This window comes from Nannospalax galili, unplaced genomic scaffold (genome assembly GCF_000622305.1).
Source record: "Nannospalax galili isolate Female #2095 unplaced genomic scaffold, S.galili_v1.0 scaffold1258, whole genome shotgun sequence".
Taxonomy (NCBI): Eukaryota; Metazoa; Chordata; class Mammalia; order Rodentia; family Spalacidae; genus Nannospalax; species Nannospalax galili.
Window position 1 is genome coordinate 1,159,418 of NW_008341370.1, and position 17,490 is coordinate 1,176,907.

The 17,490-nt window shown below is 48.8% G+C and overlaps 1 protein-coding gene across 3 annotated transcripts; it reads left to right on the top strand.

Moving 5' to 3' along the window:
* Positions 1 to 1,336: 1,336 nt before the first annotated feature.
* On the top strand, positions 1,337 to 17,200 carry Nudc (nuclear distribution C, dynein complex regulator). Of its 3 annotated transcripts, none has more exons than XM_008836841.3 (8): positions 1,337 to 1,543; positions 7,266 to 7,343; positions 13,691 to 13,894; positions 13,986 to 14,051; positions 14,800 to 15,117; positions 16,251 to 16,334; positions 16,426 to 16,544; positions 16,961 to 17,200. In XM_008836841.3, the coding sequence occupies exons 1-8, from the start codon at positions 1,463 to 1,465 to the stop codon at positions 17,010 to 17,012; spliced, it is 1,002 nt and encodes a 333-aa protein (XP_008835063.1). In that variant the 5' UTR covers positions 1,337 to 1,462; the 3' UTR covers positions 17,013 to 17,200. The 3 variants fall into 3 exon arrangements, with proteins under 3 accessions (XP_008835063.1, XP_008835062.1, XP_008835064.1); XM_008836840.2 differs by having other exon boundaries at positions 1,363 to 1,543; positions 14,797 to 15,117; XM_008836842.2 differs by lacking the exon at positions 13,986 to 14,051 and having other exon boundaries at positions 1,363 to 1,543.
* Positions 17,201 to 17,490: the final 290 nt, after the last annotated feature.

Sequence of the window (17,490 nt, forward strand, 5' to 3'; positions counted from 1 at the left end):
TGTTTTCTGAGCCCTATATGTCCCTCTTGACCAGGGTGTCAGTCTGGAGACCCTGGAGGATGAGGAAAGGCTATGGCTGGACTCTCTATGATCTAGATCCTGGCTGGGGCCATTTGCTTAGAAACACGTGGGGCTTCTATCTGGGAGATGGCACAGGTCAGCCCCCAGGGACATGAGTCTCCTAGAGGAGATGACTTCAGCTCTTGGAAGCCTTCTCCTGAGGTTGGAGACTCAGTTCAGCTCTCAGGAGTCCCTATTCAAAGGAGGGACAAACAGCCTGGATTTCAGGAAAAGTTTCTGGTAATACCCTTCCATTAGTACAGCACTCTGTAGTTTACAATTAATAAATGTAAAAAAAAAATTTAAGATGGCATGCACCTGTGATCTCAGTGCTTGGGAGGTGAAGGCTAAAGGATCAGGAGTACAAGATCAACTGACTATGAGGTGAGTTGAGGCCATACTGGGGTACATGCGACCTTGCCTCAACTAAACAAAACAATCCACCAACCAAACAAAACAGAAAAGTGAAGAATTTAGAGCTGGATAGATGGCTCAGTGGTTAAGAGCACTGGCTGCTCTTGCAAAGGACCTGGGTTCGATTCCCAGCTCCCAAACGGTGGGTAACAACTATTCCTAACTCCAGTTCCAGGGAATTCGAAGCCTCTTCCGACTTCCATGGGCATTACAGAACATACATATAGGCAATACACTCATACACATAAAATAAAAATAATCAGACATGGTGGTGCACGCCTTTAATCCAAGCAGGTGGGAGGCAGAGGCAGGAGGATCTCTGTGAGTTAGAGGCCAGCCTGGTCTACATAGCGAGTTCCTTGTCAGCTGAGGCTACTGGGAAACCCTGTCTCAAAAAGACCAAAGAACAAGCATAAAAAATAAAATAAGAGCCGAGCGTGGTAGCGCACGCCTTTAATCCTAGCACTCGGGAGACAGAGGCAGGCGGATCTTTGTGAGTTCGAAGCCAGCCTGGTCTACATAGTGAGCTCCAGGACAGCTGGGGCTACAGGGAGACCCTATCTCAAAAAAGACAAAGAAAAAAAAAAGATAAATAAATAAAATAAATAAAAATAGTAAATAATTTTTTTTTTAAACCCTACAAAACTCTTTGCACTTCCAGTCGTGTCAAGATGTGAGCCCAGAGCTTTCTAGAAGACGCTCAGGTATCCGGTGACCATAGCAACGCAAGCCAAACTCTGGGCCCCTGGGCTCCGCCCACCACTCCAGGGCTGCGTCTGCGGATTTGCTCCTCACGTTAACCAATGGTGAATGAAGCGGGCTGTCTGCCGTGCGGTCAGTGGCCAGCGCCGGGAGGCGGGCGGGCCCTGGCGGCCGGGCCGCTGCGTGTTTCCGGCTCCGCTGCGGAAGGCGAGCTCCGGGAGCCTTTGGGCCCGGCCACCTGTACAAGCGCGGCAGGGAGCGCGGAGCTCGGAGCAGTAGTGGCGCGATGGGCGGGGAGCAGGAGGAGGAGCGCTTCGACGGCATGCTGCTGGCCATGGCGCAGCAGCACGAGGGCGGCGTGCAGGAGGTAACGGGCGCGAGACTGCCGGGTCCCCAGCCCTTCCCCGCCGCAGGATCGCGCGGGGTTCCGCCCGCACCTTCGCCCAGCGCCGCAGCTTTTGGGCCACCCCCGACGCGGGCCAAGCCTCTCCCCGGCCGTCCCGGGGCCCTCCTGCCCCCCTCGCCCCCATTCGTGCTAAGCCGTCTAAGCCATCCGTGGTCCTCGAGTCACCCCAGAGCCTAGGCATGCGCACGTGCATCTGCTTCCCTTGGGATGTCCACTCCGCAGAGCATCACTAGACCAACTCTCTACCCTAGACTGACCCTCCCGGACGTGGTTTGCATTTTACCCTAAGTGGAGCCAGCCTATCACTTAATGTGTGGGGTAGTGGGCAGGGGCGGGGGAGCGGAAGTAAAGTAAGGTTAGCACGTGGCCTTTTTTTTTTTATATAGGATTTTAACTTTTATTTTGTCAACGTGTTATGCCTGCATGTGTGCAGGCTCACCCGTGCCGTACAGTACCCGCAGAGGCCAGAAGAGGGCGTCGGATCCCCTGGAGCTTTAGGATGGTTATTCGGCATCATGTAGGTGCTGCTCTTCTGCAGGAGCAGCCAGCGCTCTTAACCCCTGAGCCATCTATCCAGCCCCACACGTGGCCTTTTTAGATCTTGAATGGGGGAATAGGAGACCAGTAGTCTCAGTTGCTTTCCACTATGTTGAGACCTTTCATCTTGCCAAGCCTCAGTTTCCTTGTCTGTGAGATGAAATTTAGGAATACCAGTTTTTGTTTGTGCTTTGTTTTTTGAGTCAGGATCCTCAACTGTCTTTTTTTTTTTGAGACAGGGTCTCCTTGTAGCCCCAGCTGTCCTGGAACTCACTATGCAGACCGACCAGGCTGGCCTTGAACACATAAAGATCCGCCTGCCTCTGCCTCCCAAGTTCTGGGATTGAAGGTGTGTACCACCATGCCAGGCCAGGATCCTCAACTATACTGTAGCTATAGCTGTCGCAGAACTGTTACATAGACCAGGCTGACCTCCAGTTCTGGACGATTCTGCTTCTGCTTTCCCCATGCTGGGATTCAGATGTGCCACCATGCCCTGTGCCCATTTTCTTGAGTTTTAGGAGAGTAGTGCCTTGAAAGGAAAAGCCAAGTTCTTAAAGAGGCTTATTCATTCAATAAGTATTTTCTCAAGTCATTAATATGTGCCAGATCCACAAGCCTGGGTCCTGGGGCTACAGACAGGAGCAGAATCTTGTCCTTGCCCCCCACGAACTTCTATGTGTGTGTGTGTGTGTGTGTGTGTGTGTGTGTGCACGAGCACACATGTCACAGCACACTTGAAAAGGTCAGAGGACAGCTTTGTGGAGTCCAGTCTATTCTTCCATTGTGGGTTCTAGGGATGAAACTCAGGTTGCCAGGCTTGCAAAGCAAGCAGCTTTACCCACTGAGTGATTTCACCAGCCACAGAAGCACAGTGTGGTGATGTGCACTTTTAGTCCCAGCACTGTGGGGGGAGAGGCCAGGGGGCTGGAGAGATTGCTCAGTGGTTAAAAACTTTATTGTTCTTCCAGAGGACCTGGATTTGATTCCCAGAACCCACATAACAACTGATGACCATTTGTAGCTCCAGTTCCAGGGAATCCGACACCCTCTTCTGGCTTTGGGGCATTGCACACATGTGGCACACTTGCATACATGCAGGCAAAACACTCATACAATACACATAAAATAGAAGAATAAATAGAATTTTTAAAAGAGCATAATTCAGGTCTGGATATGATTGGCTGTAATCCTGACACAGGAGAGGGAGGAGGATTGCCATGAGTAGGAGGCCAGTCTTATCATTAAAGCAAATTCTGAGCATTCCAAGTATATATAGTGAGACTGTCTGGAACAAAAAAGCTGCAGATAAGCCATCATTCATGTTGAGTGACCACACTCAGTAATACCATGGATATAGCTTATAGCTTATGACCCACAGAGACCACCTGACACATTCTTTGTCTTTTCAAACAGAAGTAATGGGAGGGGTAGAAGAACCTGTGGAGATCAGCACAGAGCGCTCATTTTGTAAGCACTGAAGGGCCACTGCCTAGCATTGCTGCCTAGAGAGTAAAGGATTTGCCCAATGTGAGACCCCAAGGCCCTGGCCTAGACAGGCCCCTCAGGCTAGTGTGCTTTCCTCAGCCTGTGGGTCACTGAGGGTAGGTTTCATTTAACTCCCCATGCCAAGTGTAGGTGCCTGTGTTGACCCAGGCACCTACACTTTGAGGTGGGAGACAGTTTCTAATCTGCAAATGTGAAAAGGCTTCTTGTTCCCATTCCCCTAAATTGACACAGAATGGATTTGGGAGTTCACTTTTTGTTTGAATTGATTTAAAAAGTGTCTAGAAGTAGGAATTGCACCCATCAGTAAGTTTGAGTGGCCGATTTAATACTCATTCGGTCAAATAAAAGAGCTGGTATAGCTGGGTATGGTGACGCACGCCTTTAATCCCAGCACTTGAGAGGTAGAGGCAGGTGGATCTTTGTGAGTTTGAGGCCAGCCTGGTCTACATAGTGAGTTAAAAAACCAAAAAAAAAAAAAAAAAAAACCTGGTATACATGCGCCTGAAGTCACCGCTAGGTTAGGTCAGCAAGAACTTTACTGAGCATGTACTGATGCTCTTCAGTTCATGGTGATATTGCACCCTAACATAGATTGAAAGTCTGAGGGGGCAACGCATTTCTGACACCTAACCTTCAGAACATCACAGCTCAGCTGCATCGTGCGTTGCAGATTATTGATGGTTGTGGAATAGCTGGCTGGGAGCCGAAGCTTGCTGCCTAGTATTACAAGAGACTGTCATAGGTACTGATAGCCTAGGACCTTTAAAAAAATTTTTTTTGACAGGGTCTTCCTGTAGCCCCATCTGGCCTCAGTCTCCCAGAGATCCACCTGCCTCTGCTTCCTGAATGCAGGGGTTAAGGGCGTGTTCCACCACAGCTGGTGTAAGACCAAAATTTAAAACCTGATTTCTACTCAGTGTGAAATCTATAAACCCTAAGGTAGTCATCATCAGCTGGTGACCTTCTATTCACTGAATCATTATTGGGGCCCTTGTTATGTATGTGGAAAGAGTAAGCTGTGATTCCTGATTCCTGTGTAGGAAAAGTTTGCCTTCTACCAATGGATCTCCTGTTCTGTGCCACACACTCCTAAGGGCTTGCTTCTATTACCTCATTTGATTCTTACAAGGTCTTAGAATTAAGTCCTGCAGTTAAAAAACAAAGTTCAGCATTGATTTCCAGATTCCTGACATCGTGTGAGTCTCATGCTCAACCACTTGGTCCTCAGTGTTTTTTTGAAGATCACCTGGCCTAACCTTTGATGTGGTTCCATTTGCTCCCTTTTGACTGTCCTAGTTACTTAACTAGTTTTATTTGCATTTTGTTTTGTTGAGACAGGGTCTCACTATGGAGCCCTGGCTGGCCAGGAACTCAGTAGGAAGACCAGGTTGGCTTTGAACTCACAGAGATCTGCCTGTTTCTGCCTCCCAAATACTGGGATTAAAGACATGTGTCACCATGCCTAACTTTTTAAGATTTCATTCTTATTTGAAATTATGTATATACATATGTGGGGGGGGGGAATTTGCCCCTGAGTTCAGGTGCCCACAGAGGCCAGAAACCTGGGATTCCCCAGGAGCTGGTGTTATAGGTGGTGGGAGCCAGCTGTTGTGGATGCTGGGAATTGAACTCAGTCCTCTGGAAGAGAAACAAGGCCTCTTAACCTTGGAGCCATCTCTCCAGCCCCCAGATGATTGCTATTGTTGTTAAGGATCTCATGTGTCCCAGGATGGCCTTCTAATCCTCCTTTCTTTACCTCCCAAACACTAGGATTACAGAATTCACTATCCTCGGTTTTACAGGTTGCTGGTTCTGGGCCCCATCCCCTTATTTTTATTTTATTATTATTTTATTTTGTGTACATGTGTGGGTGTGCTCATGCTATGGTCCATGTGGAGGTCAGAGGACAAGTTACAGGAGTCAGTTCTACCATTTGGATTCTGGGGCTTTAACTCTAGTCATCAGGCTTGGTTGGCTGCAGGCACCTTTACCCTGCTGGATGATCTCACCAGCCTCTTGTTTTGTCTTTTTGAGATGCTCTCCTATAACCCAGGATGGCATTGAACTTGTTATGTAGCTAAGGCTGGCCCTGAACTTTGTATCTTCCTGCCTCAGCTTCTTTTTTATTATTAATTTTTTGTGTATGCATGTATTACCTACACGTAGGTAAGTGCACCCATGTTGTGCAATGCCCTTGTTGGTCAGAAGAGGCTGTCAGATCCCCTCGGACTGGAGTTATGGACAATTGTTAGCTGCTATGTGGGTGCTGAGATTCAAACCTGGGTCTTCTGCAAGAACAACCAGTGTTCCTAACTGCTGAGTCATCTCTTTAGCCCCTTGCCTCAGCTTCTTGAGTGCTGGGATTACAGACAGGTGCCACATCGCTCAGGCTGGTTTGTGGGGTTTCTTTCTTTTTCTTAAAGACAGGGTTAGGCCGGGCGTAGTGGTACACGCCTTTAATCCCAGCACTTGGGAGGCAGAGGCAGGCGGATCTCTGTGAGTTCAAGGCCAGCCTGGTCTACATAGTGAGTTCCAGGCCAGCTGGGCCTACAGGGAGACCCTGTCTCAAAAAGACAAAAAAAAAAAAAAAGAAAACGACTCCCTGTACCCCTAGCTGGCCTGGAACTTACAGTGTAGACCAGGTTGGCCTGGAATTTGGAGATCCACCTGCTTCTGCCTCCCAAGTGCTGGGATTAAAAGCATGCACCATCACACAAGGCTGGTTTGTGTTTTGTTTTTTTGTTTGTTTGTTTGTTTTTGTTTTTTTTTTGAGGTGGGGTTTCATATAGTGCAGGCTGGCCTCAAACTTGCTATGTAGCCAAGAATGACTTGAACAACTGATCCTCCTGCTCCTGACCCAAGCGCTGGGATGTACCAGTATGTCTAGCTCACACCCGGTTTTTGGTTTTCTTTTTAACTAAAATTTATTTTATTTATTTTTTTGGTCTTTTTGAGACAGGGTCTCCCTGAAGCTCCATCTGGCCTGCAACTCACTATGTAGACCAGGCTGGCCTTGAACTCAGAGAGATCTACCTGCCTCTGCCTCCCAAGTGCTGGGATTAAAGGCATGTGCCACCACACCCAGCCTTTTCTATTTTTATGTGTATGAGTGTTTTGCCTGCATGTGTGTAAAATGCACCATGTGCATGCAGTGTCTGCAGAGGCCAGAAGAGGGCATTGGATCTCCTAGAACTGGAGTTACAGATGGTGGTTAGCTGCCATGTGGGTGCTGGGAAACTGAATCCAGGTCCTCTGCAAGAGCAGCTAGTGCTCTTAACCACTGAGCCATCTCTCCAACCCTTTTGATGGACTTTTTACTCTCTAGAACTAAAGGCTGGGTCCACATTTTTCAGGTCCTGGATGCAGAGTGTGTGTTTTGCTGTGTTGGGCACCACCTGGCAGGTGAAATGTGCGCACATCTATGCAAAAATTGAGAACTCAGTCTTTCAGGTGATAAGGTCAGGATAGCCTTCTTGGTGGAAGTGCCTGAAGGGGCCTGGTTGGAAGGCTGTCACCTAAGATGGGAGGTTGAATGGTGAAATACTCAAGTTCCATCCTAAACTGGGAAGTTGACTGCAGTTGAGGGGCTCCCATCCTGGCACCCCCATAGCATTAGTCTTTTCCCTCTGTCTTTCAGCTTGTGAACACCTTCTTCAGCTTCCTTCGTCGCAAAACAGACTTTTTCATTGGAGGAGAAGAGGGGATGGCAGAGAAGGTGAGTGACCTCCTTTTCCTTGGGCAGCTCTGTCTGGAAGAAAAGCTCCCCTGTCTCCTTAGCATGAGGAGCCTGAGCTAAAGCAGAGTGCCAGTCAGCAAACAAGCTGTCGGTGAGGCCCTGGTCCTGAGTTTCTTGTGGTGTTAACCATTTCCATTTTACAAATGAGGAAATTGGCTCAGAGATGTTTTGCACTTTGTTCAGGGTCATTAGCTGAGTTGTGGGAGAAATACCATTAAGACGAGTCTAGTCTATTGTAAGTTTGCCTTCTGCCCCTGACTCAACACACCACTACCAACCCATAAGGTTTTTACTAATTACCTTGCTTGGATAAACGTTGTAACTTAAGGCTTAAAGCCAGTCGTGGTGATACACGCCTATAAACCCAACACTCAGGAGGCTGGGGCAGATTGCTGGGAATTTGAGGCCAACCTGGGCTACATAGTGAGTTCCAGAACAGCCTGAGCTGTGATACGACCCTGTCAAAATCAAGCTGGGTGAGCATAGGCCTTTAATCCCAGCACTTGGGAAGTAGAGGCAGGTAGATCTCTTTGAGAACAGGGTCAGCCAGTCTGGTCTACATAACAGGTCCCAGGCCAGCTGGGGTTACAGGGAGACCTGGTCTCAAAAAACAAAAACCAGGGCTAGAGAGATTGCTGAGTGGTTAGGAGCACTGGCTGCTCTTACAGAGGACCAGTTTAGTTCCCTGCACCCACATAGTGGCTAACAACCATAAGTAACTACGGTTCCAGGAGAGGGGAGCACCCTTTTCTGGCCTTCACAAGCACTGCTTGAGCATGGTGTACTTATACACATGCAGACAAAACACTCATACACATAAAAATTAATTAAAAACAGCAGCAACAAACAAAAGGTTTGAGTAAACCAGGCATAAGGACTAAGGGCTGTAATTGTAGTACTCAGGAGGTAGGAGCCAGAGGAATAGGAGTTCAGGGTCATCCTTAGCTACACAGTCAGCCTGGGCTACATAGCTAGATCCTATGTCAGCCCCATCACCCCATTCCTCCCAAGCCATAATAAGCTCCTACCTCAGACTCTGTAGACTGGCTTATATCAGAAGAGCAGGAAAGAAAAGCTGTGCTAGTAGCCTAGTAGCCTTGTTTTTTATTTATTTATTTTTTAATTAATTAATTTTTTGGTCTTTTTGAGACAGGGTCTCCCTGTAGCCCCAGCTGTCCTGGAACTCACTATGTAGACCAGGCTGGCCTTGAACTCACAGAGATCCGCCTGCCTCTGCCTCCTGAGTGCTGGGATTAAAGGCATACACCACCATGCCTGGCTTATTTTTTATTTTTTTAGCTGAGGACCAAAATTGGGGCCTTGTGCTTGCTAGGTAAGTGGTCTACTACTGAGCTAAATCCCCAATCAACTAGAGTGTTGTACACCCCTAGTCTTTGTTACTTGGAGGCTAAGGGAGGAGCGTGGGTTAACCCACAAGTTCCAGACCCACCTGGTACATTTAAAAACAGATGACAACAGGAAATGTTGATAAAGACATGGAGAAATTGGAACCACTGGCCACAGCTGGTAGGAATTAAATGGTACATCTGCTCTGGAAAAAGAACATGGTGGTTCCTCAAAATATTAAAGAGTATTATTGTATCCAGCAATTCCATTTCTGGTCAAGATCTCGAAGACTTACACAGCTGTGTTCATGTTGCATTATTCAGAATCGCCAAAAGGTAGAAGGAACCCTGAAGTCCTGTCAGTACATGAATAGAGTTTGGCATATGCATACAATTGAATATTATTCAGCTTTAAGAGAGAAGGGAGCATCATGTGTTTGTGGATCATTTGAGGGCATATATAAGCTAGTCATGGAAGGACAGATGCTGTATACTGTTGATATGAATGAGGTTCCTGGAGTAGTTAGGTTCATAGTGATAGAGAATAGTTGCTAGGGGCTGGAGGTAAAGAACCAATGAGAGTTGTTTAATTGGTACAGCTTTTAATTTAACGAGCTGCAGTGTTCTGAACCCGTTTTAAACAATGTAAATAAAGTCTGGAGAGAGATCTCAGCGGTTGAGCATGCTGCTCTTCCACGGGACCGAAGTTTGATACATGGGGTGGCTTGCAACTGCCTGTAACTCTGTCTGCAAGGGATCCAATGCCTCTGGCCTCTGCAGATACCTTGATACCTTAACTCACATGCACACACACACATACACATAATTTAAGTCTTTTTCTTTTTTTTTTTCAAAGCATGCCAGGCGTGGTGGCGCATGCTTTTAATCCCAGCACTTGGGAGGCAGGGGCAGGTGGATCTTTGTGAGTTCGAGGCCAGCCTGGTCTTCATAGGGAATCCAAGCCAGCTGGGGCTATAGGGAGACCCTGTCTCAAGAAGACCAAAAAACAAAAGAAAAGAAAAAACAATATAATGGCTGGAGAGATGGCTCAGTGGTTAAGAACACACTGTTCTTGCAGAAGACCTGGGTTCGAATCCCAGCACCCACGTGGCAGGTAACAACTGTCCGTAACTCCAGTCCCAGGGGATCTGACAGCCTCTTCTGACCTCCTCCAGCATTGCATAACACGGGTACACTTACCTACCTGCAGGCAATACATGCATACACATAATAAAAAAGTAATAAAATAAAAAATTAGAAAAAGCAGTATATCACTTCAGAACTGTAGGTTTGATGTGAAGACGGCAAATTGTATACTTTTTTTTCTTTTTTTGGGGGGGAGAGGTCTTTTTGAGACAGGTCTACCTGTAGCCCCAGCTGGCCTGGAACTAGAACTCACTATGTGGATCAGGCTGACCTCAGTCTCTCAGAGATCCCCTTGCCTCTGCCTCCTGAGGGCTGGTCTTAAAGGCATGGACCACCATGCCCAGGTTAAATTTTTTTTTTTTTTTAGTTTAATTACTTTTATATGTATGAATGTGTTTCCTGCATGTATATAAGTGTACCTTGTGTGTGCAATGCCTGTGGAGGCTAGAAGAGGGTGTTGAATCCCCCCTGGAACTAGAGATATGGACAGTTGTTAGCCACCCTGTGGGTGCTGGGAACTGAACCCGGGTCCTCTGCAAGAGAAGCCAGTGCTGAGCTATCTCTCTAGCTTAGATGATATAGTAATTCTGTTTAACTTTTAACTTTTTTTTTGAGACAGGATATCACTATGTAGTTCTAGCTGGCCTGGAACTTCCTGTGCACACCAGGCTGTGTGCCTCTGCCTCTTGAGTGCTAGCTAGGACTAAAGGTGTGTACATCCAAACCCTGCGTATATTTAGATTTTGAGGAACTACCATTCTCTTTTCCAAAACTAAATGTAGATGGGCTGGGTTTGGTTGCACAGGGGTCAGTTTCTCCGTAACTTCATCAATTTTTTTTTTGGTGAGGAAGACCTGCCTGTAGCATTGTGTGAGGGGACCTGGAACAGACAGAATGCTGCTTTTCTTACTGCATCTCACATCCTCATGGTGTAGTTTAATGTTTCTTTGTTGTGGATTCCCAGGGTCTTGGCAGCTAGACTTCTATCTAGGCTTGACTTGCTTCTCTTGGTTTTTTTCTTCTTGTAACTGTTCATGGCTGTGTCTATTCTGTTGTGAAGAACGTAATTGTTGATCGTACCTAAAGCTGTTGTTTCATGATGCTCTACTGTTCTTTGCTTTATTAGCAAAGATTCCCCATCACTAATCATTTGGTCATATGGAAGGGACATCAGGAAAAGCTTTCTGAAGAATTCCTCGATTCCCTAGTGTGACCCATGAGGTGGGTTTTTCCTCCACTGTTGTCATAAACTCATGGTCATGAATAAATGTGTTTCAGGGGTGGTCACTAAGTCAGTCAAGAGGGAAATCTCTGTCAAAGGATACAAACCACTTTGATCCATGACAAAAGCGTGAGACTCCCTATTAGCACCAGTGCCTACCTCTGTCCCGGTCACTGTGCATACCCCTTGTTGATGACTGTCAACCCCGTGCCATACCATGCTTCTCTGAACCCCTCTAGTGGTGTGAATCTCATTTCTGTCTGTTTTTGGCTTTCTGTAAAGTTTACTCACAATTCTTTGTCATTTGATTACTTTTTTATGTGGTATTGGGGACTAAATGTGGGGCCTTTCCTGTACTAGGCAAGTGCTCTGTCATTGAGCTCCCCTTACCCTTTTTTCCTTCTTGGCAGGGTCTGAAAGTCTGGGTAGAGTAGGGCTATCCGTGGAGGACACAGGGTTGTCCCAAGTAAAGGGAGCAGCAGCGAGAAACAGATGCAGAACTGTGGAGGCCTGTGGTAGGAAGTGAGTTACTGAATCTGCCAGGAGAGGCAGCAACATGAGCTGCATACACTGGGTCCAACCTTGAGGACTAGGAAGGACTAAGGTCCGTGCCAGCAACGGGTCAGCCAGACAGAAGGACTTGGGCAGAGGCTGAGTATCACAGGCTGCAGGTTGTGGGGAGTTGTGGGCCATTCTGCGTAGGCCATCTGTTTGTGCTGGAGGCAGGACATTAAGACTGGTAAGACTGGTACCAGGTCTGTCCTTGGGCACTTGGATGAATGGCAGTGTCACTCAAAATGGGAACTACCAGGGAGGAGAAAGAAGCTGAAGGTAAAGATGGAGAGATGTAAGTTGGTTCTGTCCGTGCTTTAAGTAAGGCCTGCCATTTCTTACCTCCCCCACCCCAACTCTAGACATCTCCCCTGGGGCCTGTGGCACAGCTGAAAGCTGAGAAAAGGCAGGAGCCAAGATACCACTCCAGCTTAGTCTGTTCTCTGACTTGTGTAAAGGGAGAAAGATGGGATTGGGTGGGGCTTGAAGACAGAATTCAGCAGGACTCCCTCACTGAGCAGCTCACTAGAGGCATCCTCTGTTTGCTGCTTGAGTGCTCAGGGTTAGGACCTCATGCCTTTGGGTTGAGCTTAAATGGTTTTGTGATGTGCCCCACCAGTGGGAACCATCCTTCTGTCAGCCCAGTCAAGAAAGGCCTGCTCTTGCATGTGCCCACCCTGCAGGCCCAGCACACCTCACACCCTTTCCCACCTGCCAGGCTGTAGTTCCTAATGATCTCTGACTGAAGCTTGACTCTATGACCTTCTCTGGGGAGGTACCAGTGTCCAGCGTGTCCTTTTGTGGGTGGAGGGGTCAGAGGCTGCTCTGGTTGGCCTTGACTCTGACCAGTTGCTCGTCTTTACTCTTGTTTAACCTCCAGCGGCTAGGAAAAGGGCAAGTGGGTTGTGACATGACTTACTGGGGTTGGGAGGGGTGGGAAGGCCACTAGTTGGCAAATGGCTTGAGTTCAAGGTCCCACTGATAGGGACTTGGGACAAGGCCCTGTGGTGGAACAGCCCCTGCTGCACAGATCTCATGACCTCTTGTTTCTCTTGACAGAATGGCCTTTGAGTGGCTCATTTTTCTCCGTTTGTTATCCAGTGTACTTGGTGGAGGTCAGGGGCTTTGAATATCCTTTACTGTTGCAGAGTATGAAGCTACTGCTGTGTGGCATAGGGCCAGGGGTTAGAGTCACAGGAGTAGCCACTGATGAATGAGAGTCTGCAGGCATTTGGCAGAACCTTAGATGTGAGAGCCCATTGATAACTTAGAAGGTGGTTTCTTGACCACTGACCACATGGTGGGTGTCCTGTGAGACCTCCAGGTGTGCACTTATACTGTGTGTAGGTGGCCACACAGTTGGGTTTCCAAAGGGTCTGCCTATAGTCTGCTGAAGGTTAAAACTCAAGAGACACTTAAGCTGGTCTTGGAGAGTGAACAGCAAATGAGACAGACAAAGTCTAGGTAAGAACAGTGTATGCCAAGGCTGTGTTTAGAGAGGTATAGGGGTGACCTCAGGGTCACACTTAGTCATGTGACAGATGGAATAGGGGTAGCCCTTGTGTGACAGGGAGGCCAGCTAGCAGGGTGTGGGGTTGAAACATCCTGAGAAGGCTTAGTGGAAGTGAAAGGAATTGAAATTGGTAGCTTGCTTGTTATGATTCTAGGTGTGGCTTTGAACACTGCCTGGTTGGGCTGTACTACTGGAGATGGATATAGGCAGGGGAGAGGGACAGTCAAAGAACATGGGGTTCTGGGCCTGGGAGCTCAGGGAAGGCTTCATAGAGGGCCGGAGGTTGGGTTCTGCTTATAACAGAAGCAGCTACCAGCACCTACCTCATAATCAGGCACATCGTGTAACAGCAGTTGGGAGGCAGGGGTGTTTTGAGTAACAGCATTTGCTGTGCCGGTTACAGGCATGGGCATGACAACTCTGAGTCAGGTGTGTAGTCCCCACTTTGCAGATGAGGAAACATGTTGAGTGCCCTGCTTTGTCCAGGCCTCAGGCCTTGGGGCACTGTCCCTTGCTCTGATACTTGATTGCCTTCTTCCCTCCCCAGCTCATCACACAGACTTTTAACCACCACAACCAGCTGGCACAGAAGGCACGGCGAGAGAAACAAGCTCGGCAGGAGACTGAGCGTCGGGAGAAGGCAGAGCAGGCAGCCAGACTGGCCAAGGAGACCAAGGCAGAGACCCCTGGGCCCCAGATCAAGGAGCTGACTGATGAGGAAGCGGAGAGGCTGCAGCAGGAAATTGACCAGGTGAGGCTGAGCTTCCCTCCTCCACCCCCTTACCTCCCTGCCTTGGCTCTGGGAAGTCAGGCTTTATTGCCAACTGTGCCCTTTGCCCCAGAAAAAGGATGCAGAGAATCATGAAACCCAGCTCAAGAATGGCAGCCTTGGCTCGCCAGGGAAGCAGGTAAGGAGACTAGTGGGCCTGGGTACTAGTCCTCACCCTCCCCTGCACCCACCTTTGGGGACCCTCCCATATTTCAAGGTCCCACCTGGAGACATGGAAGAAATGGAACAGAGCCAGTATAGTAGCACACCCTGTAATTTCAGGCAGAGGGATTACATGCAAATTTGAGGCCAGTCTTAGCTACGTATTAAGACCATGTCTCAAAAGAGATTTAAAAAAAATAGTAATAAAACTCCTATTGGCCTTAAACCTAGGGCAAGAAAGCCCATGAGTGAGATAAGGTAGCACACGCCTTAAGTCCCAGCAGTCAGGAGACAGAGGCAGGCAAATCTGAGATTGAGGCCAGCCTGGTCTACATAGCAAGTTCCAGGCCAGCTGGAAACAAGCTCGGCAGGAGACTGAGCATCTCCCTGTAGGGAGACCCTATTTCAAAAAGAAAAAAAAACGCTACAATTTGGAGGCAGCGTGCCTATACAGGGCACCATGCAGGCTGGGCTAAGGGGCAATGGGCTCATCCATGGTGTAATAGTCTATACCATCTTACATGGTGTAGTAGTCTAAGCCCTTCTGGCAGAAATCAGGACCTGATTTGAGCTGTCTTTTCAGTGGCTCAGGGTTTGTTGGGGCGGGGGAGGTTGCCATGCTTTGGCCTGCTCTCATGGCTGGATGGCCAGTGGCAGTCCTAGGAATGGCTGGGTGGGGGTTTTGTCTGTCAGGTACATCATTGAGCACCCCTGACTGTAAGCAGGATGCTGAGGAGGAGGAGGAGGAGGAGGAAGATGAAAAAGACAAAGGGAAGTTGAAGCCCAACCTAGGCAATGGGGCCGACCTGCCCAACTACCGCTGGACCCAGACCCTGTCAGAACTGGACCTGGCAGTGCCCTTCCAAGTTAGCTTTCGACTGAAGAGCAAGGACGTAGTGGTGGACATCCAGCGGCGACACCTCTGGGTAGGGCTCAAGGGACAGCCGGCAGTCATTGATGGGGAGCTCTACAATGAAGTTAAGGTGGAAGAGAGCTCCTGGCTCATTGAGGATGGCAAGATGGTGACGGTGCATCTGGAGAAGGTGGGTGAGGCCTGTCCCAACCTAGGTGCTGTGGGGGGGAGATGGGGCCTAGCATAGACTACCTGTTCTTTTTTTTTTGGTCTTTTTGAGACAGGGTCTCCCTGTAGCCCCAGCTGTCCTGGAACTCACTATGTAGACCAGGCTGGCCTTGAACTCAGAGATCCACCTGCCTCTGCCTCCCGAGTGCTGGGACTACAGGCGTGCGCCACCACGCCTGGCTGTTCTCTTATTTTTTTAAAAATGTGTATGAGTGTTTTGCCTGCCTGTATCACATGAATGCAATGCCTGAGGAGGCCAAAAGAGAGAGTTGGCTCCCCTGGAATTGGAGTTACAGATATTTGTTAGCCACTCTGTGGGTGCTGGGAACCACACCTGGATCCTCTGCAAGAGCAGCCAGTGCTCTTAACCACTGAGCCATATCACCAGCCCCTCTCTTTGTTTAGGAAACAGCTGCGGTTTGCCTGTTTTTTTCCCTCTGGGAAGGGTGGGCAGAGTCAGGGTTGAGGAATCTTGTGTACCAAACCTCGTCCTTCCCACTTTTCACATGGGTTCAGTTCCACACATGCTTGGAATACGTACTGTGTGACAAGCACTGTTTTAAGGGATGGAGAGAGAACAGTGAAGAAAATGTAGAAAAATCTGTGCCCTCACGAAGTCCACATTGTCTGCCATACTGCCTTCCCAGAGAGGTGGGACACGTACTGGTAAATAAAGGTGGTGTCTGCAAGGGCCAGGAGTCCAAGGACAGCTTCCTCTGGCACAGTGTGGCCCAGATCACTTGGCTGCCACTCACCCTGTCTTGCACTTGGTTATTCTCTTGCCTGGAATCTCTTGGGTTTTTTTTTTTCCTTTTCCTTTAAGTTTAGTCCAACTGTCATTCTGGCTTCTCTTCCACCCCAGGTGACCGTTTCGAACTTCTTCCTTGCCCTTATTGTGTTGGTTTATGACTGCTGGCGTATTGTTCCCTTGAGGGCAGAGGTCTGGCTCCTCTGTACCCCTGGTCCTCGCACAGACCTGTGTGGGCCTCAGGTGGAGGATATGGGTGGGAAGAGTTTGGTTCTAGAAGGATTTAAGTGTGGTTCCTAGGTCATCAAGTGACCCTTCCCCCGTGGATGCCCTCTTCCTCCTCCCAGATCAATAAGATGGAATGGTGGAACCGCTTGGTGGCCAGTGACCCTGAGATCAATACAAAGAAGATTAACCCTGAGAACTCTAAGGTGAGCCCTGACTAGTTAGGGAAGTTTTCTGGTGGAGATATGGGGGAGTGGGTCCAGAGCCTCACCCATCCCTCTCCCTGCTGCCATCTAGCTGTCAGACCTGGACAGTGAGACCCGCAGCATGGTGGAAAAAATGATGTATGACCAGAGACAGAAGTCCATGGGCCTGCCCACCTCTGATGAGCAGAAGAAACAGGAGATTCTGAAGAAGTAAGCAGCTCGGGTGGGAGCAGAGAAAGGGGGGGACTGGGGGCTTGGGTGAGAACAGCAGGTATGTCAGAGTGGGACTCCAGAACTGCCCTGTTCCCTTCCTGAAACCAGTCAAGTTTATGGTTCCATGGCCTTGGCTTGCCTACCTTAATCACTTGCCAGCACAAGGCCACCTCAGTAGGAAGCAGTAGGTAACAGTCATTGGCGCTGAAACTGGTCATTGCCACCTACTGGAAACCAGTGCCACTGTTTACTTCCATTTCCAGCCTCTGGGCTCAATTGGGCTTCAGCTACCTGGGGCTCCACCTAGCTTTGATCCAGATCTCGGGGTTCTGAAGAGGTTAGGCCTGGTGTTGGACTGGAAGAGCAGGGGAACCCAGGACAGCTGCTTCACTTTCTTCTACTTCGCTCCCCAGGTTCATGGATCAGCATCCAGAAATGGATTTCTCCAAGGCCAAATTCAACTAGCACCTGTGTCAGCCATTCACTCCTTTCCCACCCTTTCCCTGGGACCTGGGAGCCTAAGGGCTGGGGCAGGCATGGGACTGGCCCAGGCATGTGGATTCCAGGGTACCACAGGAGAAAGGTTGAGCCTTGGGGGTCTTGTCCTCCCCAGTTGGCCTACTGTTACACATTAAAAACTATTTACCCAGCTCCACCTGTGTCCTCTCCCTCTGGACCTTCCCTGGTGGCTGCTGGGAGCTAGAGTTTTGGCTTCTGGGCCATATTCTACCACGTGACCTAAGGCAAATTCTTGCCCCTCTCTGGGCCTTAATTTCTCCTTATTACTTATAGGAAGAACTAGAACAAGGCTTTTAGTATGTATGGCTGTAAGGAAAGGTGAGTTTTTCTGGCTACAGAGACCAGAACAGGTCAGATTCCCAGAGGGGCCATGACCCAGCAAGGTTAACAGCAGCTGTACTTAATTATTAAGCCCTGCCCCCCA

Bases quoted from the DNA above. Each gene is read 5' to 3' on its own strand.
- Nudc (XM_008836840.2), top strand. From the start codon at position 1,463: ATGGGCGGGGAGCAGGAGGAGGAGCGCTTCGACGGCATGCTGCTGGCC. The intron at 16,335-16,425 runs GTGAGCCCTGAC...GCTGCCATCTAG, and splicing joins TTAACCCTGAGAACTCTAAG to CTGTCAGACCTGGACAGTGA. The intron at 16,545-16,960 runs GTAAGCAGCTCG...TTCGCTCCCCAG, and splicing joins AAACAGGAGATTCTGAAGAA to GTTCATGGATCAGCATCCAG.